General features: G+C 43.6%; 1 protein-coding gene across 1 annotated transcript in view; it reads left to right on the top strand.

Moving 5' to 3' along the window:
* The window catches only part of RASGRP1 (RAS guanyl releasing protein 1), an 86,807-nt gene that overhangs the window by 36,898 nt on the left and 29,906 nt on the right, over nucleotides 1–20,003 (top strand). Inside the window, exons 8-11 of the mRNA XM_033952405.1 lie at nucleotides 2,371–2,646; nucleotides 5,696–5,776; nucleotides 9,103–9,207; nucleotides 18,071–18,180. Coding sequence (XP_033808296.1) covers nucleotides 2,371–2,646; nucleotides 5,696–5,776; nucleotides 9,103–9,207; nucleotides 18,071–18,180 — 572 coding nt within the window. The remainder of the gene's footprint in view (nucleotides 1–2,370; nucleotides 2,647–5,695; nucleotides 5,777–9,102; nucleotides 9,208–18,070; nucleotides 18,181–20,003) is intronic.

The following is a 20,003-nucleotide window of genomic DNA, read 5'->3' as shown; positions in this document are numbered from 1 at the left end:
TTGTGTGTTTTGAGCTATGTAATACTTATGTTTCTTGCAACACAATAGGTGGGTGGGGACTGGAGTTTTTATGATTTTTTTTTCCTTACCCAAGCTGTTGAAAAAGCTTTGAAAGTCTGTGGAGTAAACTGAGGTCTTTTTTCCAGTTTTCTTTGTTCATTTTGAATTCTGAATATTACTGAATGTTTAAGGAGTGGTTGTTACAACTACAGTACATAGATGACATTCCAGAAAAAGAAGAAAAGTTATCCTTACTTCTGATGGACTAAAAACATTGAGATATTTAGATGGTATACCAAAAATTGTTTTGTATGGAGAGCTCTGTCATGTGTCCATTCGGCAGAGCAAAAGAATCAAATCTGAGGAGCTAAAGAACCTACTGTGATCAGGACCACATATGTTCAGATCTTTACACTAAAGTTCTAAGCTCTGTGAAAGCAGTTCCAACCCAATTTCATTGAATGATGTCACAGAGGAAAGAAAGGGAGGAACCTCAGCAGTTGCCTTCAATCCTTGGGAATCTGACCCAGAAATTCCAGAGAAACCTTCTTACCTGAGGAAGCCACATCTAAATTCCTGGGAATCCCATATGAAATTAGTAAATGGAAGGAAACAAATGGGACTGTGAGGAATTAAGGGGTTTTCCTTCACTAACAGTGCAGTTATACCACTGGGCAGCAGGGGGAGTCGGACAAATCAGGGAAAACTACCTGTTCCAGAATGCCCTGAGCTTTGTAGCACATTGCTGAGACCCATTAGGGAAGGAATGCAGCCCTGCTGAGCTAGAGGGGCAGGACTCAGGCAGGGAGGAATACTTCTGCCCCAGACTGGATTAATTCATGGAGGACCCTGAAACAGAAGGCTCCGTGAAAAAGACATCCACTAGAGCAGTGGTTCCCAACCCTGTCCTGGTGGACCACCAGGCCAGTCGGGTTTTCAGGATAGCCCTAATGAATATGCATGGAGCAGATTTGCATGCCTGGCATCTCTACTATATGCAGATCTCTCTCATGAATATTCAGTAGGGCTAGCCTGAAAACCTGACTGGTCTGATGGTCCTCATGTTAAGGGTTGGGAACCACTGCACTAGAGAACCCTTCCCTAGCTGTGCATTGTGGAGAACCCTAGGAAGCAGAGGGATTCTTATGAGACTGTGTGAGAGAGAACCCTTCCCTTGCCATGGGCTGAGGAAAAGCCCTGGGAAGTCAAGAAATTTGGCATGGACTGTTAGAAAAGCTGACAGTATGAGACTTTTGATACATGGCTGGCTAACGTAAGCCAATCTTGTTATACTGAGGATTGTTGACTATGGGCTAGATTCACTAAACCTCACCTCCATGGGTGATCCATGGCCGAGTCTTCTCGGGCGATCAATTCACAAAGCGTCCTCATGCAAATTAAGGCAATCAGAGGCATGCCCCACAGCGACCCCACGGATCGCTGCAGAGCGATCCTGACGCATGTGCAGACCACACAAGCAAGGTCAAAACAAAGGGGGGGTAGATTGACAGCCAGATATGTTGAAACAGAACACGTTGCAGCCAGATTAGAACATGCTTTTAACCCGCGGATTAAAACCACGGGCTCGAAGGGCGACAGAGAGCAGGGTGGCAGGGAAGCAGAGAGCAGGGCACTTTTGCACAAGGGAGATGTTTTATTTCAGGGCTGCAGGGCTGGGATGTGGGATAAAATCCCAGCACTGCTCCTTGTGACCCTCGCCAAGTCTTTATCCTCCATTTTCCTGGGTACAAAATAAGTACCTGTATATATGTAAACTGCTTTGAATGTGTAACCACTAAAAGGCAGTATACAAGTCTCATTCCTTCCCCCCACACACACCTGCCCCTTTGCTATAATGAATGGTGAGGGAACTTATTATGATTCTCTGCAGTGGCATAGTGAGGAAGGTTGGTGCCTGGGGCGGTGGTGCCCTGCATTGCCTCACTGCTCACCCCACAATTCTTCCCCTGCGTACCTCTTGAAATGTTCACCGGCACGAGCAGCATCTTCCATTTGCTGCTCACATCGGACTCGGCTCCTTTCTGACATTACGTCCTGGTCCCATGACCAGGAAGTGACATCAAAAGGGAGCCAAGGCCAAAGTGAGCAGCAAATGGAAGATGCTGTTTGCTCCGGCGACTATTTAAGGAGGAACGCAGGGGAGCGGAGTTGAGGAGAGGTGATGTCTCTCCCCACATAGACGGCACCCAGGGCGGTCCACCCCCTCCCCCCTTACTATGACACTGATTTTCTATTAGGTATTCTTTTAAGACACCAACTCCCTGAGCCTCCTCCAGATTTTAGGGTAGGAATGATGAGGAAATTTACATTCTTACTCTTTTTAGAGTCTTTCCTTGATTTGTTTCTCAGGTGCTGAATGAGATGACTGAGTTACTGTCCTCCTGCAGAAACTATGATAACTATCGGCGGGCGTGGAGTGAATGCAGTAGCTTCAAGATCCCTATCTTGGGTGTGCACCTGAAGGACCTGATCTCATTGCATGAGGCTAAGCCCAATTATCTAGAAGACAAAATCTTGAATATGCCGAAGCTGTATGCACTTTACGTTCACATCAATGACCTCATACAGCTGCAGCAGCTGGTGCCGTGTCTAGACGTCAACAAAGACCTGGTGCATCTGCTCACGGTGAGATGCGACATTGAGTTTCTTCAGCCAGGGGTGTCAAAGTCACCTCAAGGGCTGCAATCCAGTTGGGTTTTCAGAATTTCCCCAATGAATTTGCATGAGATCTATATGCATGCACTGCTTTCGTTGTATACTAATTCATCTCATGTACATTCATTGGGGAAATCCTGAAAACCCGACTGGATTGCGGCCCTCAAGGAGGGACTTTGACACCCCTGTTCTACACTAATAGCATAATGGAAAGACATTCTCTGTATTCATTTCTTACTCTGTGTTTTTTTAATGGAGTTGGATCTTTCTCAATTCTTATACTTTAATTTGCCTTTGTGTGAGGGGAGTCAGGGAGGATGCGACATTACATTGCACTTCACATAACATTGCATTCCATGTCACTTGAGATGGGCTGAGATAGTACTAGTAGCTGGTCTTAAAAAGGGTTTGGACAAGTTCCTGGAGGAAAAGTGTTAAGTCTGCTATTGAGAAAGACGTGGAGGAAGCCATTGTTTGCCCTGGAATGGTAGCATAGAATGTTGCTACTATCTGGGGTTTTGCCAGGTACTGGTGACCTGGATTGGCACCATGAAGATGGGCTACTGGGCTAAATGGACCTTTGGTCTGACCTAGTAAGGCTATTCTTATGTACCAGTTTTATCCCTTTGCATGAATGAAGACATATTCCTGCTTTTCTTAGAGAAATCCCCAGGCACACAATAACACACAGTAACATTTTGTAAAGATGGCCAATAAAAACCTGCATGGCCCATCCAGTCTGCCCAACAAGGTGGCCAGAGCTGCACCTACCAATCTGCAGGTTATAGACATTCATACTTAATCACTGGTTGGCAATTTGCCATCACATCAACCACAAATAGACAATTAGATATAACGGGGTCTTGGGATAATTTATGTTAAACCCAAAAGTATTACTAAGAGTTTTTAATTTGCTATTTAAAGATGTCTTCCCCTCCCCCTTGAGTTGCACAGTGCCCTCATTAATAGCATATTATAATAAAGTGATATACAATACTGGATCTTCTGTCTTTTCCCCTTGGTGGGACGCAAACTATAGAAGTCTAGTTCCCACTGCTCTTGCCCAACATAACACCTCAACTGCCTTGTGTTTTCATCCTCTTTCTAGTTATGCATCCCATGTGATTATCCCATAGGAGTCAACGAGCAGGCCTGCCCCGGAACTCTTCATTCTACTTCTGGGAGCAGGCCTGCTCGTTGACGCTGCGTAGCAGCTGCCTGAAGATTTAAAGTATAATGCCGGGAGGAGGAGGGGGGGGCTGTGCCGCAGGAGCTTGCTGGGGCTAGGGTGGAGCTCCTGGGCCCCCCAAACTAAATAGCATTCCGCTGCCTATGGGTTATCCAGTGCATTTTTTAATTCTCTCACCACCTCTCCTGGAAGGAGTTAAAACCAGGACTAACATAACATAGTAACATAGTAGATGACGGCAGATAAAGACCCGAATGGTCCATCCAGTCTGCCCAACCTGATTCAATATAAATTTTTTACATTTTTTCTTCTTAGCTATTTCTGGGCAAGAATCCAAAGCTCTACCCGGTACTGTGCTTGGGTTCCTACTGCCGAAATCTCTGTTAAAACCTACTCCAGCCCATCCACACCCTCCCAGCCATTGAAGCCCTCTCCAGCCCATCCTCCCCCAAACGGCCATATACAGACACAGACCGTGCAAGTCTGCCCAGTACTGGCCTTAGTTCAATATTTAATATTATTTTCTGATTCTGTGTTCATCCCACACTTCTTTGAACTCCGTCACCATTTTCCTCTCCAACACCTCTCTCAGGAGCACATTCCAGGCATCCACCACCCTCTCCGTAAAGCAGAATTTCCTAACATTGCTCTTGAATCTACCACCCCTCAACCTCAAATTTTGTCCTCTGGTTTCACCGTTTTCCTTTCTCTGGAAAAGATTTTGTTCTATGCTAATACCCTTCAAGTATTTGAATGTCTGAATCATATCTCCCCTGTCCCTCCTTTCCTCTAGGGCAGGGGTGTCCAATGTCGGTCCTCGAGGGCCGCAATCCAGTCAGGTTTTCAGGATTTCCCCAATGAATATGCATTGAAAGCAGTGCATGCACATAGATCTCATGCATATTCATTGGGGAAATCCTGAAAACCCGACTGGATTGCGGCCCTCGAGGACCGACATTGGACACCCCTGCTCTAGGGTATACATATTCAGGGCTTCCAGTCTCTCCTCATACATCTTCTGGCACAAGCCTCCTATTATTTTCATCGCCCTCCTCTGGACCGCTTTCTCAGTCTGTGTGCCCTCATACAGTACTTCACACCACCATTTGAAATCACTGCAGCACTCGCACACCTACAAATGCACTCACTTAACTGCCCCTTCACTATCTCTCTTTACTTATCTCCCCCTATGTTCTCTCCCCCAGGAGCTTCGCTCAGCTGGAAAGTCCCTCCCATCTATGTCCTACTCTTTCTCTGCCAACTCCAGACTCTGTCCCTTCTACCTCACTGCGCTGTATGCATGGAACAAGCTGGTCGAATCCCTACAGCAGGCTCCGTCTCTGGCAGTGTTCAAGGCCCAACTCTTCGAGAGTGCGTTCGACTCCTAACTCCTCTCACCTCGGGTTCTGCATCCCCAACCCTATATGTCATGTCCGTCTGTCCAAGTTAGATTGTAAGCTCTTCTGAGCAGGGACTGTCTGTTAAATGTCAAAATGTACAGCGCTGCATACGCCTTTCAGCGCTATATAAATGATAAATAGTAGTGTAGTAAGTATTAGTCCTCTAAGAACAGACATTTCTTCTTTCCTACCAAGCTACGATATCCAGTTTCAGCACTTGTTTTTAGATTTTCTAACTCAAATTTCGCCCATCCTTTTGTGCCTGCCAGAAATATGCTGTGACTGAGCAAGGCACATTGAGAAGCTAATCGGATTATTGGGTTTTCTTCACAGCATTCTCCTTCAGGGCTGAATATCTGGTAGTGTTCCCCTTCAGAGTGAGAAATGAGCAGTAAACTTGTTTCACAGATGCTTTTCTTCTTCTCTTCAGCTTTCTCTTGATCTCTTCTACACTGAAGATGAAATTTATGAGCTCTCCTATGCCCGAGAGCCACGAATCCACAGGGCCCCGGTAAGTGCATCCTCAGGGCTTCTGAATTCCTCTTCCTTGTAGCAAGGATCTGAAAAAAACAGATTTATGGAAAACGCTGCCACAGGTTTTATTTTTTTTATTGAGAGCCTAAACGTTTTTGTTCTGTATTATGAAATCATAGGTATCGGAATAGAATTGGCCACGTGGGCATTGGCCTAAATAACTGACACCAGATACTAAGAGGCAGAGCACGGTCCTCCTCCAGTTTCCTCCTGTCACAGGCATGCTGCGTGCCTGCAAGTGTACCTAACCACTTCTAAGCAACCAAAGCGAGGTTGACTGCTCAGAGAGATAAGGCTTGCCACGAATAGAAGCTCTATACTAGAGAATAACACGGTGACAAAATTCATCACTGTTCCCGTCCCTGCGGATAACCGCGGGAAACCATCTTCAAGTCATTCTTTAAAGAGAGAGGGAAGAATCAGAGTATGAATGGCCACAACCACTGACCTGCAAGCTTTGCTTTGAAGAATGCTGGTGTAAAAGGATTGAGGTTGAAATAGACACTAGAAAATGACATGGGATTATTTCCCGCGGTTATCCGCGGGGATGGGAACGGTGATGAATTTTGTCACCATGTCATTCTCTACTCTATACTGCTGACAAACCAGCTGGCCAGCAGCAAAGCAGTCAAGCTAAGGATCATTACTGCCACTAATCATTTCCATAGCACTCCTAGATGTACACAGCACTAAACACATTATATGCAGAGCAGATACTTTCTATGTCCCTAGGTGGGACTGGGGCGGATTAGGGTGGGGATGGGCAGAACTGGGCAGGTCTAGGGGTCTGGATTTTCCAATTTGAAAATCTGGCAATCCTAGGTGGTGCTTCCCCGCACCCTCCTCTCTACCCCCTGCTCCTTCCCTGCCTCCCACGCCACACTCATGCCCTCCCTTCTCCCGTATCTCTTTAAATCTTCACCTGCACGAGCAGCTTCAATGGCCTGCTGCTCATGCTGGCGTTGGCTTTCCCTCTGATGTCACTTCCTGGCCCTGCAACCCGGAAGTGATTTCAGAGCTGAGCCAGGCCAGTGCAAGTGGCAGGCCAGAGAAGTTGCTCACATTGGCCAAGATTTAAACAGGTACCTGGGGGGGGGAAGGCGTGAACATGGCATGGAGGGGCAGAGAGGTGCCAGTGCCCACACCAAGATGGTGCACAGGGTGATCTGCCCCCTGCCCTCTCCCCTTACTATGCCACTGATAGGGAGGAATTTTATAAAGGCAACATATGCACCTGGACGTCCTAATCGCTGGGATGTCCAAGCGCTGATTTTTGAAACCGTTTTTCTGGACATCTAGCAGAACGTTTGCTCCATTGTACGTCCAGAGTTCAAAGGGGTATGTTATGGGTGAGCTTTAGGCAGGCATAGACTTGGACGTCTTGCAGCTATAATTGTACATTTTGCAAGACGTCCTGAAATGGAACTTAAACATTTTGGGCTAGACCTGTTTTAGAAACATCTAAGTACTAAACAGCTGACCAATCTGACCAGATGACTACTAAAGAGATTAAGTACTAACCCCCACAACCCCTCCCACCCCACAAAAGTCTGAATAAAAAAGTGCATACCTGTCTGTAGAACAGCAGCATCTAATATGAGAAAGCCTACTAGAGTAGCATACAAGTGACTTCAAGAGCCTGGTGAGTGGGCTAGTGAACCATAGAGAGGAGGAGCCAGGCCCATAAGCCACTCTAACCACTACATTTATGGTGGAAAGTGTGAGCTTGCCAAAACCCTACTATACTGCCATATAGGTACCACCTGCCAGCCATAAGGCTATTGGGGTAGTAGACAGGTGGGTACAGTAGCCTTTGGGGGGAGTTTGGGAGGGCTCAGCTTAAATTATAAGGGAGTTATGGTGAGATGTGCATCTGGCATCTTTTATGTGAATTTCACAGCAGTTCCTTCTAAGATGCTCCACTGTTTTATGGGCATGTCTGTGTGGCCAGTCTATACTAAGGTTGGCCTTTCCTAAGTCCAAATGCAGACCATTTGGACGTTTCCAACTTGGACTTTTTATGGTCAAAAATGGGGTATAACTTTGGATGTTTTGGTAACCTAGATGTCCCAGTGGCCTGGAAATCCAAGTAGATGATTTTCCCCAAAAAAATATTTGTGGACGTCTAGTGGTTCAGGTTTTGAAAATGGCCTTTTCTATGTCTCTGAATTCAGACGTTTTGCAGGAAATGTCCGAAGTCGGGCTTAGACATCCTATTGAAAATGGCCCTATGTGTTTTTTGAAAGAATAAATAAAGAATTACGACTCCTTTGCCACACTGGGAATCACTATCATAGCTTTGTAAAATGAGCCCTTAGTGAGTTTCCTTTCCACTCTGCTTAGGATGTTATAGACCTCTTTCATATCTCCTCTCAGCTATCCCATTGACACTTCATTTTGGTGCTCTTTGTTTCTAACACACATTTTTTCATATAATTTTATGGTATATTGTTTGTAATTTAAATGTACTTTCATATTTTTATATTTTTTATAATTTGTATTTTTAGTTTAATTATATTTTTATTCACCTTGTTTTTTATGCATACATGTTTGTTACATTATGGGCTCCTTTTACTAAGTCGCGTTAGGGCTTTAACGCGCGGAATAGCAAAAGGAGCCCTTGGTGTCATTGTTGACATGCATATACATTCATAGCATTTGTCCTTCCAGTTTTGGGCATGAGCAGATATTTATATATACCTTAGGATATTTGGCATCATATATAGATGATTAGCTTCATATTTGTCCATGTTGATATGTATATGCACTCACACCATTTTTCTTGCATTTCACCATGTACTTAAAAACAAAACTGAATGAAAAACAAGAAATTCAAAAACCGTATAGAAAAAAAAGGGGAAAGGAAGAGAGACATACTAGTTGTGTTCTCTTGTGGAATTAGTGCTATATTTAGAGGCATAAAGAATGCCAGAATGATGATAAATTAAATAAGTTGGCCACCAATAACATCATCAAAAATTTGGAGATATGTATATGGAATGACTGAAGCGATTCTCATTCTAAAAAATGCTGAAACGAAAAAACAAAAACTAGAATGAAACAAATGAAACAATGAAAGAGGCTTCTACAATGACTCCCAAAGGTCACTGATCCAGAGAAATGTGTGCATGTATTGTGTGTGCATGAGTATTTTATAAAATACATATGTACATTGCAGATCCAAACTACCCTGCAGATGGCTACATTCTTTTTCTTCTGACTTCATAGAGGCACAGTAGATGTGGATAATCTGAACTTGAGTATATTGCTGATATGATTCGTTTCTTGTTCTTTTCTGGTTAGCCTGCGACTCCTTCCAAATCACCTGTTTTGGCAGACTGGACTTCAGGAGTAGCTCCAAAACCAGATCCCAAGATCATCAGTAAGCATGTGCAGAGGATGGTAGATGTAAGTAGCATCAGAAGAACTAGATATGCAAATAATATTCCATAGATGATGAGACAAAGTTTATTGCATGAGGAGTGGCAAGGTTGGCTTATCATGCTGTATTACATTGAATATTTGTTCCTCATCCTATGCTGCTTTGAAGGAGAGAAAAGTTAAGGCGAGCAATAAAGAAATAATAGGCCAAACTTTTTATACAGGAAATGACCTGTCCAATATTCTGCACGAGTTAACCAGCTGGGAACGGCCCCTAATTGGTTAACTTTCATCTCAGTGGCTAACCAGAAGTGTTCGGCAGCATATCACTGTTGAAAATGCTCAGCACTGAAAAATAAGACGGCAATGTTGGAGGCATTCTGGGGGCATGACTGCTTCGGTCCCAATATTCAGACCTTAAGTGTCCAGATGTGGTGAGCAAATAAGGTCACATAAATGACAGGCCTATCTTTGGCCGCTAAGCCAAAGCTGGTTCAATCTGAAATTGGCTCAACCAACCATGCAATAGCCAGTGTTGAAAAACCCAGTTATTTAATGCAGGTCACTGAAAACAACCCAGAATTGAATATCCAGGCTTAATGCTGGCGTTTGGCAGAAGAATTCCTTCCGTAGTACAGATAAAAATGTAGGGCCTGATATTCAGTTGGCTGCTGTCAGTGTTTTTCTGACCCCACTGACTTTAGTCCCAGATATTTAATGTCAGGCCATGTCCAGGCACTGGCATTGAATATCTAAGCATACACAGACAGCTAAAACATAGCCTAAGTGCAATATTCTGAACTTAATTGGCTATGATGAACCACATAAAGATAGGACCGTGTTATGTGGTCTCTCTATACAGTTATCCTAGACCAGGGGTAGGCAATTCCGGTCCTCGAGAGCTGGAGCCAGGTCAGGTTTTCAGGATATCCACAATAAATATGTATGAGATAGATTTGCATCTCAAGGAGGCAGTGCATGAAATTCCATCTCATACATATTCATTGTGGATATCCTGAAAACCTGACCTGGCTCCGGCTCTCGAGGACCGGAATTGCCTATCCCTGTCCTAAACTGAATATTGTTACTTAACCAGCTATGTGTGAACTCATGAAATAGCTGGTTTCAGCTTAGGCACCAAATGGACATCTTCAGCTGTATTTTCTGGCTAAGTACCACTGAAGCCATTTCTGGCTGTTTAAATCACTTTGAATATTGACCCCAGAGAGGCTGATTCTACAAAGGGTGCCTTAATAGCCTCAGTAATTGGGAAAAAAAATTTTAATTGGGCGATATGCGCCTATCTGATTCTATAAGGGATAGGCACCTATCGCATGGTGCCTAACGGCGCTTAAAACCTCAGTGGGCATTTCTATGGGCGGAGTGTGATTTCGGCATCACTAAGTACGATTCTCCAAAAACTGAGGTGCCTGAAACGTAGGCCCTTAAAACCCTGGCCGACATTTTAGGCGCCTAAGTTTTTACAAAGGCGCCGCTAACCGTGATTCTGTAAACGGTGCCTAAGTGTGATTGACACGCAGCTGGCACCATTTTTCTAGGCGCCGTTTATAGAATCAGCCCCAGAGTGCACATACTTTACCTAGGCAAAAAAAAGGGTGGGGGCAAAGTTCATATGAAGATCATTTATTTAAAACTCATGTATTTTCTGATATGTACTTTACATTCATATTGTGAAGGACTTGAAAGAGAAACTCTGGTTGCAGCTGTATGGAAAGGCTCATTATTATTCTCTAAAGAAATAAATACGGTTGGAATGGATTAATCTCTGCCTCTTGGAGCCTAACTAATCATGTAAATATGTACCCAAATCTATAGCAATCATTACATGGTTCAGAGCTGCTCTTGGGATTGAATCATTGCTCTGGGTAATAACATTCCTCAGTAATCATTTTAGAATTAAAACGAATCAGCACAATGCCAGGCCACCGAAATAACAGTACTAGCATATTTATTTCCTGCACGTTATGATAGAAATATACACGTTTGGGGATAGTTTTTATTTCTTGCAGCATGTGATACAGAAATATAGAAGGAAAACCATGCCTTTGAGATAATATTCCCTGAGCCATTTGATACAGTGAGATAAGATATTTTTAGCTGTTTCTATAACTTCTTTCATATCTGAAGATAAAACAGTTCACCTAGTCATGCATATGGGTCACTTGAATGGACTTAGCACCATATGAACTTGAATCTTTAAAGCTTTCAAGATAAGTTAAGATTTCTCTGCATGTTCATCAATTCCTGTGCTGCACTAGCCTTTTTTTTTTTTTTTTAATGTGGGATTTAGCACACCCTTTTTCAGTAATAGTTCAAAGCAAGTTACATTCTGCTTCAATAGGTATTTTACAAGGTGAATCACCATCAGTGGCGTAGTAATGGAGTGGACGAGGGAGGCAGTCCGCCCCGGGGGCCATGTTGGTGGGGGCACCGATATCCCTCCTCCTCTCCGCCCCCATCTCTTCCCATTCCTCCCCTCCGCAAGCGCGCCCCCCTTCCCCTGTACCTCTAGTTGAAGTTGTTGTTTAAGGCGGTCAACAATGTGCTCTTCATGACCCCATCGGCTCTCCTGCTGATGCCACTTCCGGGTGCCGTGCATAGGATGTGACATCAGAGATAGTGCCAACGGGATCATGAGGAGCATGTTGTTGACCGCCGTAAGCAACAACTTCAACTGGAGCTCTGGAACTCCTTGTCAGAGGATATGGTAAAAGCAGTTAGCATAACTGGGTTTAAAAAAGGTATGGATAGGTTCTTGGTGCTGTAGTCTCTAAATTGCTATTACAGTAAATCAGGGGAAAGCCACTGCTTATCCCTGGGGAGGTAGGCAGCATGGAATCTTGTTAGTTTTTTGCATTCTGCCAGATATGTATGACCTGGCTTGGCCACTATTAGAAATAGAATAATAGATCAAATGGCCCTGTGGTCTGACCCAGTGTTGCAATTCTTATGTCATATGTGTAGAGTAGCAGATCCCAAACTTGTTTGGCTTATTAAAGAAATGTAATTACACATTTGGGCAGGTTTTAGAAATGGGGTTGAGACTGACCGCAGAATAATTTAGGCCCGGATTCTCTAACCAGTGCAGTTGTCGGTGGCCGTCTTAAAAGCTGATTGTATATCAGTCACATGACTGTACAGGTTACAGAATTGTGCCTCTGGTAAAGGTGGGTGCTGGAAATATAGGCCAGGGTTTTACAGGCCTACATTTATGGCATCTACTTTTGATGTGAATTGCTGTTGGCTGCCTAATGCCACTTCTGATATTAGCCACGCCTAAGGTTGTATTAGATGGCCTAAAGCACCTATGGAGACGTGATTCTGGTGCCAGGTTTTAGGCACCAATAGGTGCCTTGAAATTCAGTTTAAAACATAATTTAAATGTCATTTTATACTGAGCTTGGGCATCTACCAAAGAGGGAGCTTGTTCTGGAAGAGGTTACTGAGGAGTTAGACCATTATCCATTAATTTCAGATGGTGATCAAGTTGATGAAGGTGAGGGCAACCTCATGCTGGTTGAACCCAGTCGCAGTGGGCTGTCTTAGGGAAGATAGGGAGTGGATGACTCCATTGCTTTTACATATGCCCCCAGATTCTATATATGGTGCACAATTGTATAGATTCTATATATGGTGCAAAATTGTATGTGCACAATTTAACTGAGCAACAAACCCATTTGATAATTGAGAGCTAATGGACAATTATTGGTGCCAATTGGCAATAATTAGAATTGAAGCATGCATCTTGCTACATGCTGTTCTATGAAGGTGTGTGTGTAAATTCTTAAGATCAAAAAAGGGGACATGAGTGGGCCATGTGCATTCCAAGGATTTATGCACAGTATTACAGAATACGCCAGATATGTGCCTAATCAGGTGCAGGAATTTACAGCAGGTTTCAGATGGTGTAAATCCTCATGTCTAAATGTTAGGCACGGATCCCAATGCCAGGCTCTGTTCTGTAAACAGTAGTCAACTCAGACCGCTGTTTATAGTCTTGCACCACTAAATTATTGACCATTAAATTATTGGAGGGGGTGGTAAATGCTGAACTAACTACATACTTGGAAAAATATAACATTCTGCATGACAACCAATCAGGCTTTCGGTCAGGTTACAGTACCAAAACAGTCATAGCTTCACTGTTTGATTATCTGCACTTACTTTATAGTCAAGGTTCAAGTGCTTTGATTCTGCAACTTGATCTGAGTAGTGCATTCGATTTGGTTGATAATTGTATTCTTCTGGATTGCTTGGAATCCATTGGAATCTCGGGTAATGTCCTGAATTGGTTCCGTGGGTTCCTGGGTAAAAGATCCTATCAGGTGTTTAAGGATGACATTTACTCCTATAGTTGGGACAATTCCTGTGGAGTTCCTCAGGGCTCCCTTTTGTCCACCACCCTGTTCAACATCTATCTTGTTTCCCTGGGTAATTCCTTGCAGAGCCTAAAGCTCAAATTCTACATCTACACAGATGACATTACTATAGTCATTCCGCTAATTTGTTTTTCATCTGAGTTCATAAATTCTCTATCAATCATTTTAAATCAGGTCGAACTTTGGATGTCTGTCTTCAAATTAAAATTAAATACAGAAAAAACTAAATTTTTCCTAGCAGCTCCTATTGATAAAATCAAGGAAACTATGATACATGTGAATGGGATGGATTATAATATTGAACAATCCTTAAAAATACTAGGAGTAACCCTGTATAAACATTTCACATTGGAAAAACATTCTGATTTAGTGTTTAAGAAAAGTATCTCGGTGCTCTGGACACTCCGCACCATTATGAAGTACTATGACGAAGCTTCCTTCCATCTGTTAGTTCAATCTTCTATTCTGAGTATTCTTGATTATTGTAACATCATATATCTGGGCGCTTTTAAGAAAATCCTCAGAAAATTAAGGGTGTCCGCCTTATTTTCGGCCTAAAAAAATTGGAACATGTTACCCCCTTTTATCAAAAGCTCCATTGGCTGCCATTGGAATCCAGAGTTTTGTTTAAATTCTCATGCATTTGCTATAAAACAGTATTTGGCATGCTACCGGGTTATCGTATCCCTCATTTTACATTGAATTACACTAACAAGAGCTCTCGAATAATACATTTGTTTGCATATCCCTCAATAAAATCATGTCATTACAAAAGGTTCCTTGAAAGAACCATTTCTTTTCAGGCGGCCAAACTGAATTTATGGAATTTATGGCTTGCCAATACTGTGTTAGAAGCCTCTTCTTATCTAAATTTTAGAAAACAGATAAAAACTCAATTATTCAATAGATTGGGTTTTTAACGCTTTTTATTATTTTAACATTTTCTGTTTTGTTTTTAAATTGCCTGTATCTTTTATTTGATATGTATTTCTCCCCATTGTATGCATATAACTTTTCAAATCTTAAATGAAATGCATTATTTGTACTATCCTTAACTGTTGTGAACAACCTAGAACTTTCGGGTATGGCGGTATATACAAATAAATTATTATTATTATTTCAGCGCCATACATAGAATTTGGTCCATTGTGAATGCATCATTATCTCAGGGATTAGATTCAGTTCCCTTGAAGCAGGTTATGATACTGTATATGTAAGCAATTATTAAGGCCAATCACTTATTCTGTTACACAGGCAGTCCCCGTTTTAAGAATGCTCGACTTACGTCAAACTCATACTTATGAACCGGGGTACTGCCTCTCCCTTCCTGTGCCTACACACCTCTTCTTTCTCCCTTCCTGTCCAAATGCGATCTTCTCTTCCCTTCCATGTTCCAATGTGCCCCTTGTCTTCCCCCTCCATTCCGTGTCCCAAATTCATATCTCCTGCAGGTGTTTACCTCCTCTGGCTGGCTCCCTTCTCCCAGATGCACTTCTGTTGACAAAGCCATGAGCAGTGGTTCTGCACTCAGTCTGCTAGTCTTCACGAAGCCGTGATCAGCGGCTCATGCATGCTGCCCTTGAGGCTTCTGGGTCAATGGACTGCATGCAGGAGCCGCCAATCACAGCTTCACAAAGACCAGCCGACTGCGTGCAGAAGCCACCACTCATGGCTTTGCCAACAGAAGTGCAGTGGGAGAAGGGAGCCAACCAGAGGACGTAGACGTGGGAGGTACGTTTTTGGGACACGAAAAAGAGGGGACTGACGAGGGGTGCTTTGGGTCATGGAAGGGAGGAAGAGGGTCGTGTTGGGACAGGAAGGGAGGAAGAGGGACTGCACTGACATAGAAAGGGAGAAGCAGAATCATGTTGGGACACAGAGGGAAGGGAGGGAGCACAAAGTTTGGACAAAGGATGGAAGAAAGGATAGAAACATAGAAACATAGAAATAGACGGCAGATAAGGGCCCACGGCCCATCTAGTCTGCCCACCTTAATGTCCCTCCCCTACCTTTGCCCTGTGAATAGATCCCATGTGCCGATCCCATTTGGCCTTAAAATCAGGCACGCTGCTGGCCTCAATCACCTGTAGTGGAAGACTATTCCAGCGATCAACCACTCTTTCAGTGAAAAAGAATTTCCTGGTGTCACCTCGTAGTTTCCCGCCCCTGATTTTCAACGGATGCCCTCTTGTTGTCGTGGGACCCTTGAAAAAGAAGATATCTTCCTCCGCCTCGATGCGGCCCGTAAGATACTTGAACGTCTCGATCATGTCTCCCCTCTCTCTGCGCTCCTCGAGCGAGTATAGCTGTAATTTGTCAAGCCGTTTTTCGTATGGTAGATCCTTGAGTCCCGAGACCATCCGGGTGGCCATTCTTTGCACCGACTCCAGTCTCAGCACATCCTTGCGATAATGCGGCCTCCAGAATTGCACACAGTATTCCAGGTGGGGCCTCACCATGGATCTATACAATGGCATAATGACTTCCGCCTTACGACTGACGAAACCCCTTCGTATGCAGCCCATGATTTGTCTTGCCTTGGACGAAGCCTGCTCCACTTGATTGGCAGACTTCATGTCTTCACTGACGATTACCCCCAAGTCTCGTTCTGCTACCGTTTTTGCTAGGATCTCGCCATTAAGGGTATAAGACTTGCATGGATTCTGGCTGCCCAGGTGCATAACTTTGCATTTTTTGGCATTGAAGTTGAGTTGCCATGTCCTAGACCATCGCTCCAGTAGGAGTAGGTCATGCATCATGTTGTCGGGCACTGAATCTTCGTCTGTTGTGCATTTGCCCACTACATTACTCAGTTTGGCGTCATCGGCGAATAATGTTATTTTACCTCGAAGCCCTTCTGCCAAGTCTCTTATAAAGATGTTGAATAGGATTGGGCCCAAGACTGAGCCCTGTGGTACTCCACTAATCACCTCCGTCATTTCGGAGGGGGTGCCGTTCACCACCACCTTTTGGAGCCTACCTCCAAGCCAGCTCCCAACCCATTTCGTCAATGTGTTACCTAATCCTATAGAACTCATCTTGCTCAGTAACCTGCGGTGTGGTACGCTATCGAATGCTTTGCTAAAGTCCAGGTACACGATGTCCAGGGACTCCCCAATATCCAGCTTCCCCGTTACCCAGTCAAAGAAGCTGATCAGGTTGGATTGGCAGGATCTCCCCTTAGTAAATCCATGTTGTCTTTGATCCCGTAGATTCTCCTCATCCAGGATCTTATCTAATTGGTGTTTGATTAGAGTTTCCATTAGTTTGCTCACTATCGATGTTAGACTCACTGGTCTGTAGTTTGCTGTCTCCATCTTTGAGCCTTTCTTGTGGAGTGGAATGACGTTAGCCGTCCTCCAGTCCAATGGGACGCTGCCTGTACTAAGGGAGAGGTTGAAGAGCGCGGACAGTGGCTCCGCCAAGACATCACTCAGCTCCCTAAGCACCCTGGGATAGAGGGAGTGTGAACATGGGACACAAAATGAAGTGAGGGAGGAGAGCATGAACTTGGGACATAGGATGGAAGAATGGAGGAAGTGAGGGAAAGAGATGCTGAGGTGAGGAGGGAATAGAAAGGGAGAATTGTTGGGCATGGGTGTCTGAGTGAGAGGGAAAGAGAGATGGTGCACATGGGGAAATGAAGAAAGCAAGTGAATTGTTGGGCATAGGGAGAAAGAAATATTGGACATGGTGGTGGGAGAGGCATAAGGTACAGATGCATGGGGAAGAGAAAAATGAGAGGGAGAATTGTTGGGTGTGGTGGAGAGGGAACAGTGGGATTGATGAAGAGCAAAAACAAGTGTAAACCTCCTATCTTTTCTTTCTATTTAAACTACAGTAATTTATTTGAGGACAGTGTCTTTAATGTTTAATGTTCTTTAATATTTAATGTTTTCATAGACTGTGTACTGTACAAGATCTGAGTTACATACAAATTTGACTTAAGAACGGTTTTTAAAAAAGGAGCTTGTTCTTAACCCGGGGACTGCCTGTAGTATGTTCTCTTATCAGCCAGAGTCCCAGCTTATACCTCTTCTCTGAGTGAAGTCATGTGATCCATTTGTGATTAAACTCTTTCATCAGAGACCTCTGTTACCGATAAGCAATTTTACTTTTCCTGCAGCTTGATACAGTTACATGGAAGAAAAAGAAACACCTGGGGATGATACTCATTTTTTGCAGCAAGTTATACTCTTAAGATTGATGGGATACAAACGCCCAGGGTATAATCTTTTTCCCTGTAGTGTGATAAAGTGAGATAGAAGGGATAGATATTTCTGGAGCTGATGTTCATTCCTTCCAGCAGCTGATACCTAGAGATAAAAGGGCTTTAAAGATGCTCTGTGTTCTTTTATCTGTTAAACAAAGTCCGTAGGGAAGCAGATGTCTGAGCGAAGGAGTGAATTTTTGGTACAGTTTTAAGGATGAGCTCTTGCTGCTCCTGATTTTAAAATTTCCTGTTCACCTTTTCTTCTTTCTTGCTCAAGTCAGTCTTCAAGAACTACGACCACGATCAAGATGGATACATTTCTCAAGAGGAATTTGAGAAGATTGCTGCCAGCTTTCCGTTTTCCTTCTGTGTCATGAAGAAGGATCGGTATGTGTGAGCAGACAGGAGTGCATTCATACTTAACAGTTCCCATTCTTTCACTTAAGCATAGAAATATATGGACAGTAAAATAACTGTTTGATACTTTGTGCTCTGGTGGATAGCTGGCAAACGTAATTGACAAAATTTATGTAAATTTTAAACTGACTAGATAGTAAGTAGAAAAATCACTTAAATAGCTGGCTGTCTAGACACTTTGCAACTTCCTAAAAACAAACTTGAGGATCTACTCCTATCTACATAAGAGAGTAGATCTTTTGAAAAAAAGAAAATGGCTGCCTTCCATTGAAGATCTTGTTTTTGCTCTCAGTTTCCCCTTCCTCTTCTCTATATCATCCCTCAACCTCGAACAACACCCATTCTTTGAGTCAACCTTCCTTCTACCTGAGCATTTACCCCATTCCCACCTCTCCTCACCTGAAAGCCAGGTCAAAGGGTATGCACCCAACCCTCTCTGAACTTCAATTAAAGCTAGAAAGCTCCAGCTCAGGGATAAATCCTAGAGGTAAACAGATGGTTTATTCTTCATTGAGTTTCAAAGGTTGAGGATGAGAAATGTAATGTAATGTAATATAATTTATTTCTTATATACCGCTACATCCGTTAGGTTCTAAGCGGTTTACAGAAAATATACATTAAGATTAGAAATAAGAAAGGTACTTGAAAAATTCCCTTACTGTCCCGAAGGCTCACAATCTAACTAAAGTACCTGGAGGGTAATAGAGAAGTGAAAAGTAGAGTTAGGGGAAAAATAAAAATAAAATAAACATTTTAACAAGACAGCATTGATCTAAATACTTTGGAAGGTAGAAGAGAGGAGAGAAAGGAATAGAAGCAGAAGGGGGAGCCGTTGAACAGTAGAATTCTGGAGAAATTTAAATGATAGAAATAGAACAAAACAAAGACAAAAGGCAAAACAATAGATAAGATTAAAGATAAATCATAAGCTGGAAAGAAAAATAAAATAAAACTTTGTCTTCAATCCACGGTTTCAGCGTCAGTGATGAAGTGGAGCAAGTAAGTTTAGGAGGAGCGATTGACGTTTCCAGAAAGGGCTTCTTCAGGGAAGAGACTTGGCAGACAGTCCCAGGATGCCTATGTTTCCTCCCCTGCGATGTTCTCCCATCCATGCATTCCCTCCCAGACACACTGCCCGTGCCCCAGCCGCTCCAAGGAGGCTGCCCCAGATGAGGCCCACGGTGAATGCAGGATTCTCTCCTCTGCGGGAAAGCCGCCCGGAGCCGACAGTCGATCTTCTTAGCGGATTGCATGGGGGGAAGAGTTCACACTCTTGGTAGGATCGGGTCTGTGTGCTCTCGGTGGTTGTGGCTGGTCTCGTTGCTGCTTACGTGTAAAAGCAGTTGATCTCCACTGCTGCTGATATTTAAAAGCAGGCAGATTGATCTCTCCAATGGACTGCAGGGGGAGGAGTTCACACTCCTGGCAGGATCGGGTCTGTGGGCTCTTGGTGGTTGCGGTAGGTCTCGCTGCTGCTTGTATGTAAAAGCAGTTGTTTTTCTACTGCTGCTGATATTTAAAGCAGGTAGATTGATCTCTTAAACGGGATATAGGGGGAGGAGCTCACATGCCTGGTTGGATCGGGGCAAGGGCTCCTATTATAGGCTGCTTAGGTGTAAAAGCAGTTGATCTACTTCTGATAATATTTAAAAGCAAGCATATTGATTTTTCCAACGGAATGCTGGGGGAAGAGCTTACTTGTTTGGCTGGATCAGGGCAAAGGGCTCTCGGTAGTGGTGGCTGGTCCTGTTGCTGCTTAGGTGTAAAAAACAGTTGATCTTCCTAGTGGACTG

The sequence above is a fragment of the Geotrypetes seraphini genome, chromosome 7 (genome assembly GCF_902459505.1).
Source record: "Geotrypetes seraphini chromosome 7, aGeoSer1.1, whole genome shotgun sequence".
In the NCBI taxonomy this organism is placed as follows: Eukaryota; Metazoa; Chordata; class Amphibia; order Gymnophiona; family Dermophiidae; genus Geotrypetes; species Geotrypetes seraphini.
Note: the sequence above shows the minus strand (reverse complement) of the source record. Positions and strands in the feature narration are given on the sequence as shown.